This window comes from Zea mays, chromosome 2 (genome assembly GCF_902167145.1).
Source record: "Zea mays cultivar B73 chromosome 2, Zm-B73-REFERENCE-NAM-5.0, whole genome shotgun sequence".
Classification (NCBI taxonomy): Eukaryota; Viridiplantae; Streptophyta; class Magnoliopsida; order Poales; family Poaceae; genus Zea; species Zea mays.
The window spans coordinates 95,651,804-95,661,461 of record NC_050097.1 but is presented as its reverse complement, the minus strand read 5'-3'; the positions used below and the strand labels follow the sequence as shown (position 1 = coordinate 95,661,461).

Here is a 9,658-nt window from a genome sequence, read left to right as displayed (position 1 = left end):
GCTTACTGAAATACATACTTGCTCTTGCCTTTAGAGTATCATATCAAACAATAAAAACATTTTCCGCTTTTATAGAGCCTTGTACTCATTTCTAATTGCATAGTTGGTTTCACTTAAAATTCAATGTGAAATGAATTCGGCATGAACAAATTTTTTTCATAGTTATGCTCTAGCAATGTTCCATGGTTAAATGGCTAGAAATCTGTATAAGACCTCGCCACATTTGGTGATGTGTGGAATGCATGAACTACACCCTATGTTGAAGGGATTCAGAAATGAAAGGAGAAAAGGAAGTGTTTTCCAAAATAACTATCAAGACCTTTTCTATCATATCTTGTCCTGTCGTTGCTGGAAGTTCAACCTCTTGATGCAGACTGCGTACATGAGAGCTAAGAATATTGCAAAGAGCACAAGAACAGGTGCAACGGCTGGCATAAAATCCTTATGGTAGCCAAAATGATGTGTTACATAGTAGCTAATCTTGTGCTTGCTTTCTCCAGGGACTATGATGGGGTCTTCTAGGTCTCCATATTGTGTCACGATAAGCCCATACATTGTCCATGCCAATGGGAAAATCCAGTAGTACCAAATCCACCATCTGGGAATTCTCTGAAATAATAATAGAGAAAAGAAAACAAACGCACTCTTTTATTACTATAGAAAAGGATCACGGGAATGGTGATTGAAGAAACAACTAACCCATCTTGGAATGAAGAAGCCTGAGAAGAGATTGAAGAGAGAATAGAAAAGATGGTCAACAACCTAACATTCTAGGATGTTAAATTTTTTAATCAATAATTGAAATTGTGAGTTCTGCATAAGGCTTATACCAGAAAAACTAAAGCAACAACTTTTGTTGTGATGTCCTTTGATAGGCTACGACTCCTCCGAGATGAAGTTGCTTCATAACTGAAACAAATAAAACATTAGCAACAAAATGGGGATAAGTTGATTTTAAGCTCTACAACTCTACTATCTGTATCTATGAAATTTCAAACATACAACTTTTTTCTAGATTCATCTCATGATATTTATAACTGATGAAACATTCTGATCCATGTATTGCAGCAGGTGCTGGATAGGGGTACTACTATATATTCTATTGGAATTGTTTGCACATGTGTAGTGGAAGCACAGCTGCCCGCAATTACAACTCTACGTGTCAGTCCATTGCCTGAGCATCATGTCTGAAACTCTAAGCATGCAGCATATCGGAACGGGACACCAAAGCAAACTTGTAGTAGATGTAGTGCAAAGTTTGGACGTGAATTTTGGTCCTATCACAATGGTAAATGAGTTGGGGTTCTCATTAAGTAAAGACCATACAAAAAAGGAGAAAAAAGGCGCAAGGTCATAAACAACAAGACAACCGTAGCACCTGGGCTAATTTTCAGTGAAAAATGGAACTATGTTTGCATGGATCAAAAAATTACATCGAACCCAAGTAGCTGAGTGACCCGCTTGGCAATTCAGGGCTTCATCACGTCCAACTTGACCTTTGATGTATCTACCTACCAAGCACAAAATCGTTGAATCAGAGGAAGCCCTTGCAGACAATAGCTATATATCCCCAAAGTATTATGTGCTCGTTACAGCCAAATTGAGAAACAAAGGGTATGAGTGAAAGAACGAACTGACTGGTCAAGCTCGGACGCAAACTTCTGTGTCTTGAGTAGCTTGGCTTGCTTATTTGAGAAGCTTGTGTCCTAGTGAGTGGACGTCCCCTGTGTAAAACATGACAATTAGAGTGGTCTTTACCAATAATAGATCCAACGAGAACAACTGTGACCAGAGAAAGCGCACGCTAGGTAGATCTACCGTTGATGCCACGTCACCCATGGGATGGGAGGAGCGGAGCGGAGCTCGCACCGGAGTGGAAGACGAGTGAGCTAGGAGACGGGCTCCCGGTCCCTAGGGGTGACGAGGAGGTTTAGAGTTAGCTGGACTCGATGCAACTTTATCAGCTAGTTAGCATCCTTATCCGGACGCGGGCATCCTAATCCTCCTCGCCGGTGGTGGAGCAACAACGGAAGAAGCGGGCGTTGTTGCAACATCGACGGGGTTGTTGCTAGAGCGGCAGCTGCGAGAACGATACTGTACGAACAAATAGGATAAGGATGGAATATAATCTAGGACCGCGGGTTGATTTTGAAGAAATACAAAGAGTTCTTTATAAAAAGATGACGCATGACGACCGTTAAAACTGATGTCTTAATGAAACTGATGCTTTAATATAGTAGAGATTAAATCTAAAACACACTTACGAATAATTTATGAGATAAGGACCTTCGACTGATAAAGACCCTAACAACAATAACTATTTGCAAATTATAAATTAACTAGACTTAATAAATCTCTACTATACTTAAAGCATTAGTTTCAATGGTCGTCCTGCATCACCTTTTTACAAAAAAAGTCTCTACATTTCTTCCAAATCAACTCAGCGTAAAATGTTAAAAAGCAGTGTAAGAGGTGGGGTTTGAACCCACACCCTGATGGAAGAAGGATGAAAGGCACTGAGAGAAGCAATCTAACCAGTAGAACATCATGCTCAAGTGTTTATAATATTGAATATAAATTTTATATATGTATATATGATTTTTTGTAAAATAAAAAATAATTGTGTCGGGTTGGGCCAGCACTACGGGTCGAGGCTTGGGCCCAAGCACCGCACGACGCTTGTGTCGGGTTGCCCAGACACTATTAAATGGGTCGTGCCTTAGGCCGGTTCGCCAGACACGGTTCATTTGACCATCTATAACTCCGCACAATAATGATGGTCCTCGCCTCAGTTGCCACCACCGCGTTCGCCATTCTACTTCTTTTCTCTCTTCCCTCATGCCTCCACCTCCACGCCACCCATTCTCGGCAGAGGGCGTAAGAGCATACACCTACTCCCTGTATTTGTCCAACACCAGTTCTGACACCGACTCACGTAGTGGCTATTGCACGTCCACAAGGACGTTTCACATCATGCGCGCACTATCATTTTCTCCGTCGTTGGACGTCCCGTTCGTCTTCCCGGCCTTCGCCATGTTCGTCCTCCCCAACCTGCTGCCCCCGCCCATGGTCGCAGCCGTGAGCCAACCGACACTCGTTGACGCGGGTACGGGGCCAGTCGGTCATATGCTCCTGGCCTTTCTCCATGCGTGCTGCCGAGGAGGACATGGTGGCGCCTACCACACTTAGGTTATCTTGGCGATAAGGAGTCCAGGTCTGAGATATTAGACAACCAAGGCCCATAGCGTGGCAGCAGTCGGCATATGCACTTTAGAACGAACACATAAGATGGCGAAGGGCCCACAATACCTTTGTGCAGAGTTTCTCTGCTCTGTATTCTTTCATTTTCAGCTTGCAGGCTGCATTGTTGAGCTTCGGTAGGTCTAGGGCTAGAAAGACACTCGCATTCTCTTGCCCTTCTCGAATTGATGTTAGTGCGGTTGCCTCTCAGTTTGGAGATGCTCCGGCTGGGCTTTTTTCTCCACTTGCGTGGACTCTCTCGCTATATATTTAGCGGTATACTACATATGTCGCCTACAGATGCCCAGGTCTTCGTCGTGTTCTTCTCTGGCAACAAACAGATATGTCCGCCTCTTTCCTTCACATTCTGCTCTACGAAACCTTGAAAATAGAAGAGGTGAGGGATGGGGTCTCTGATTTGCTACCTATGTGCGTTCATAAAAAATATTATGTCAATAGCGAAGACAAATAATAAAAAAATCTTAAAATCTTTTTAGTGGATAATTTACATGGGTATTGTTATGAACCGTTACAACGCACGGATAACCGACTAGTTTACCCTTACTTTAGTCTCTAAAATCAAACACCCCACCATCAGCGATACGTTAGTCTCTAAAACCAAACACCCCACCATCAACGATGGTGACGACATCTTGTGATCTGTGCCCCTTAAAAAATGATCCCATATTAGCACACAGAGGTCCATTATACAATGACACCGCAATAAAATTACATGAGTAGACGACGAAACATTACACGCATGAGGCAGAATACATATGGTAGCAGGAAAAAGAAAATGCAAGATGACAGACATTAACATATGATAAACATTTTACTAAGGAGATTCTCCTCTGGTCCCACACTAACTAAGGGGCATGTCAAAGGGGCGCAAATCTCTTATGCGGCACTGTCGATGGCCATAGGTTGCGGTTCCTGCTTCCCGGGCACCTTCTGCAGCTGTTCAAGCTTCCTCCATTTCGCGAACATGTTGCCATAGAACATGGCATCCCGTCTGTTGTACTCCCTCATTCTCTCCTTCAGGGTCTTGTACACCAGCTTCACATCCCTTGATCGCGAAAATAGTCAGGAGTTAATTTCACCATGCTGAAGCAACAATAATCCTTGCAAGACTTAAGAATCAAAGAATTTGGCACTAATCATACCTGTTATCAGGATCAATTTCCAGTGCTTTCTTCACATCCAACTCTGCTAGCTCTAGGTCAACAAGCTCGATGTATGCTTGCGCCCTTCTGTACAAGGCCTTAACATTTGTGCTCTCAAGTTCCAGAACCTGAATACTGGTGCTCCTAGTTAGTATCGATGCACTTTAGAACGAACACATAAGATGGAGAAGGGCCCACAATACCTTTGTGCAAAGTTTCTCTGCTTCTCTGTATTCTTTCATTTTCAGCTTGCAGGCTGCATTGTTGAGCTTGGAACTGACTTTCAGAGCTTTAGATTGCTTCTTCTCATCCTCATTGAAAGAGCTGTCATACTCGATGTATTTTGCAGCCTAATTAAAGGTAAAATGTAGTTATTAATTATCCTTCTCACAAAAGTAACATATATTGATTAACATTTGCTGCCATTTTACCTTCTCGTATCTCTTGGAGGCCTTGGCGTACTTGCCCATCTTGAACCACACATTCCCTTCATCTTTCTTCTTGGCAGCTGCTTCAATCTTCTCAATATTGGTCTTCAAGTCCCAAGATTCTTTCTCCTGAAGAAAGAAAAGACATAAATTCTTGTTAATATATGGTCAGCAGCAGCAACCATGATAAACAGACAAGTAAAAGCAATTTCAGCCTTACCTTCTCAAAGGAAACAAGCTCCACTTCATACAAGACGGTAGAATTAGGAGGAACAGTAGCAAGATCTTGATTTGTTTCTACAGATCCAAATGCTTGTTCAGGTGGTACTCTAGCCAACGCAACCTCTCCTTTCTTCATATTAACTACCGTTATGTCAAGCCCTTCAATAACCTGCTCCTCATCTGTCTTGAACTCAAAAGGCTCTTCACCATCATGCCCTTTCTTTACAAACACAGTACCATCCTCCAATTTGCCAATAAATCTCACTACACAAGGACAAGAACATGTATGAGCCTTATAGAACACTGCGCCCATAACCAGAAGGAAGGATGTCAAGAAATGTATAAATTACTCTATAGCATGTACTACGCACCTTTCACTACTGCTCCATCATTAGGACCCTCATAGCCTTCGCTTTCCTTAAGAACTTTCTTCAAGATCCTCTTGTGATCTCCGATAAGCATCACAGTCTTCCAAGAGACCAGCTCAAGATCTATATGCAGCACAGCATTTGGAGGCACTGCAGCTTCATCTCTAGACGCTGGTTTTCCTTCTTCCCTGAAGCCATCTGATCATCACAATGGACGTAAATATATTAACTACATCAACGAGGGTTACTGACAGAAATGCCTAGTTACGGGCCTGCTTGGTCGGTTTCCAAAATTTGCTAAGCTAGAGAGATTGTGATACCAAAAGAAAAATATTTGGACACAGTTTAGCTTGAGATATTGGCAACAAACCAAACATTGGCCGAAAACTTGAATTCGGCTATCAATCAGGCTCTACAATTTCTTTAAAACTTACATTGTGGCTTGACATTGAGGAGAACCTTTTCGCCCTTCTTCATTGTCTTCACAGCCTTTGAAAGTGCCGGGCAGAAATAACCTACATTGTCCAATTTGTTAGTTACAAAATGAAGAACTTAGAATAGATATCACAATAATACATTGAGGAAGGTCCAAGTTCCAAGATACAAACCATCTCTGACAGCAAACTCAACACCATCAGACTTGGACACAACAGTTCCATCCTCGAGCCTTACCTCGTACTTGACTGCAGGAATCAATTGAGCAAGAAGTGTCAAAACCCCGCATCTCAAACTATCAGCACTAAGACACTAGAGTATATCAAACAATATCATATATACCAAAAACTTCATCAAGGTCCTTGGGGTTCTCCCACTTCTCCCCTTCAACGATGATCTTCTTAAAAATCCCACCGTCCTTGCATATGTCTTTGACGCTGGCCCAAGAAAGGAGCTCAACATGGAACTGGAGTGTGGCATTGGGCGGGATGGTAGGCGGTGAACCCATCTCGCCGTAGGCAAGACCCGGCGGAATAGTGAAGATTGCGTTCTCACCCTTCTTCATGGTCTTGATGGCCAGGTCCCATCCCTTAATCACTTGCCCTGCAGCAAATAACGTGCGTGGCATTAAATTACCACAGAACTAATGACCGATTTCACCATATCACTCACAGTACCATTCTTGTTGAAGCTGCTTTTACGCACCTTGCCCAAGTTTGAATCTGAATGGGGTTCCACGGTCACGGCTCGAATCAAACTTCGTTCCGTCCAAAAGGGTACCAGTGTAATGCACTGCGGCGAACAGAATCAGAGATTACTCTCGTATAAACTAAACTGATCAGACATGTCAGTTGAAACAATTGCTCTTTGTTATCATTTGGGTAATTCGGTTCTGACAACCATCAGCATTGATGCGCTTTAGACGATAATCAAATTTTAGAAGTTCGTTAGATTTAGGAGAACTAGATTATCACGGCTAATGATCCCATTTTCCTACTCCGTTCTTGCGCCGGCCATTCTCGAGAGCAAGCAACCTGTACAAGCTGGTTCGCGCGCAAATCCACATACACGTACCTTCCACCTCGTCTCCAAACTCGGGGCGATCCCACCCCTCGCCCTCCTTGACAAGCTTCTTCTTGAGCCCCTCGTTCCCGATCTCCTTCTCCTCCCCAACCTTCATCGTCGGTGGCAAATAGTCCTCATCGTCCATCCCGGTCTCGAGGTCCTTCATGGCCTCGTCCTCATCCAGGCCTCCCATCACATCCTCCTCGCTAGCGCTGGGGAGGTCGAACGAGTCATCCGCCATATGTTCGCCCACCGTCAACGATTAAAAAATCAGCCAAATAATGCTGCAGATCAGCTCGCTTGTGCGTGCCCTGGCCTGGTGATATGATTGTGTATGTTCTTTTTTAACTCGAATCGCTCGCAATCGCAACTCGAGTGAGGCCGATCGGGATCACCATTTTATAGTGGCCTATGCGGCTCTGGAGACTTCTGGGAATGGAATGTGCGACCTGAGTGGCAGGTGTTTGGTGGATGCTTCCGGAGAGTCCGGGACGGGTCGTGCGGCGAGAGAAGTTTCAAAGGCCGTAGCTGGTTCCAGAGACTCCTAGCTCCCTTAGGCCTTGTTCGTTTGTGTCGGATTGATGGGTCGGAACGAATCCGAGCTGGATTGCTTCTCTAATTTATATAAACTTTGATTAGCCGGAATGATTCCGGGTTAATTAGAGAAGCAATCCGGTCCGGAATCGTTCCGACCCACCAATCCAGCAGAAACGAACAAGGCCTTATAGTGTTCTTTTTTCCAAAACTAGATCGTTAACTGTTCCCTCCTTTCAAAAAACGAAATCTCACTAGCTTCGAGAGGTCCAAATAATTCCAAACCAAATATATAAGAAATATTCACATTTATAATATAAAATAAGAATTCCTAAATTAATTATATACTGTTGGATTTTTTATGGGTTTGACACATTTATTTAATAAACTTTATGATGTGTAATGATGAAGAATACCAATAGTACCATATTGTGAGTCCAAGAGATTTTTGGCTTGACTTATATGGTGCGAATTATTCCACCTAACTTGAGAAGTCAAGAAACGGACAAGGGCATGCCACACGCGCGCGCCGCCACCGCGGCCGGGCCGGGCTCGGGCCGACGCGGCGTGGCGTGGCAGGCAGTCCTTCAGCTGCCCGTCTCTTAGCGTGCATCATGCGACCCTTCTCCTCCAGCTTCCCTCTGTGAGAGGTTAAGTAGAGGAGAATCCCTGGCACTTGGTACACGAGAACAGAACCATTTCAGAGTCACAGCCCAGCCGCAAGTGAGGGTATTCCCATCTCGTGACTCTGCACGCACAGAGCTGCGAGAGGGCAGGTGCCTTCGAAGCCCTTGTCGTTCGAGACCTTGCACGGGGGATCGACAATTAGGTTTTTGGGGAGCGTCTACACGACTGCCCAAATCATCTTTTTCCTGGCGACATGACAAGGGAAGCTGGACAAGGATCTGGATCATCAGAGCGCATGGAAGGGTATGATCAGTTTATTTCCTTACTATTTTACGTTCTACAGATTATATATGTTTCATATATTCATCTCTGCTGTTTCATATGTAGCAATAATTTTATCTCATCTGTTCTGTCATATTATAATATATTATATCTGTCTGTTTTAATTTTACAGTCATCCTGTTTATATTGCTATCTGTTTATTTTCAGTTGTTCCATCAAAATATATATACCATGTTTACATGCTTATTATTTTTATATGATTCATATGCTTTGTGTTCTCGTGATCCATATTGTTATGGATATATTTGAGATCACGATTTCTATGATTATTATTTGTTATATGTCATCATCATAATGTTAATTTATGGAATTAAAATGATATTAAAAAAGCCTATAATTCTAACAATCCAAAAACCTAATGTTAGACATTTTTCTGTCAGAGGTTTTGCTGTTGTGCTAAAGCCTGGTCCTTTTGACGGTAAAAACTTCTTGATATGGAAAGCTAAAATGGAATTGTGGCTTACTGCAATGTCTTGTTTTCATGTCGCTGAGGGCAAGCATGTCAACTTACCTCCTGAGGATGAGGCTAAGTTTAAGGCTGAAGACAACCTCTTTTGAGGAGCAGTAATTAGCGCACTTGATAAAAAATCCAGAAAAGCTATATCATCCTTCCTACAGGGAAAGAGCTGTGGGATGCACTTGTTGGAAAGTTTGGAGTAACTGACGCTGGTAGCGAGCTGTATCTCATGGAGCAGCTGTATGACTACAAGATGGTTGAGAACCGATCTGTAGTGGAACAGGCTCATGAGTTTCAAGCACTAGCTAAGGAACTCGAACTTTTTCCTTGTCCTTTGTCTGACAAGTTTGTGGCTGGCAGTATAATCGCCAAGTTGCCACCTTCTTGGAAGGACTTTGCTACCTCTCTCAAACATAAGAGACAAGAGTTCAATGTGGAAGAGCTTATTGGTACTCTTGATGTTGAGGAAAGGGCTAGAACAAAGGACAATGAAAAGGTGTGGAGACCTCTACTGCTAATGTGGTGCAGAAGAGAAACTTCCGCAAGTTTAACGAGAAGAAAAACCAGAACAAACAAGAGAATACAAATAAACCTGTTCAAACAGCACAATTTAAAAAGAAGAACAATAACAACAAGGGAAAGGGAGGATGCTTTGTCTGTGGCAGTGATCAACATTGGGCTAGAGAGTGCCCTGATCGCAAGTTCACACAGGACAAGAAATCAGCTAATGTTGTAACCACTGAAACTGAAGATGGAACATCTGGGTATGGTAATTCT

The 9,658-nt window shown here is 43.1% G+C and overlaps 1 protein-coding gene across 1 annotated transcript; it reads right to left on the bottom strand.

Moving 5' to 3' along the window:
• Positions 1-3,903: 3,903 nt before the first annotated feature.
• Positions 3,904-7,346, bottom strand: LOC103646716 (70 kDa peptidyl-prolyl isomerase). Its single transcript, XM_008671410.2, has 11 exons — positions 6,931-7,346; positions 6,562-6,648; positions 6,199-6,459; positions 6,030-6,104; positions 5,856-5,936; positions 5,425-5,619; positions 5,052-5,317; positions 4,835-4,960; positions 4,607-4,753; positions 4,404-4,531; positions 3,904-4,306 (listed from the first exon to the last, which is right to left on the bottom strand). Exons 1-11 carry the CDS (start codon positions 7,160-7,162, stop codon positions 4,138-4,140), a joined length of 1,767 nt encoding a protein of 588 aa, XP_008669632.1. The 5' UTR covers positions 7,163-7,346; the 3' UTR covers positions 3,904-4,137.
• Positions 7,347-9,658: the final 2,312 nt, after the last annotated feature.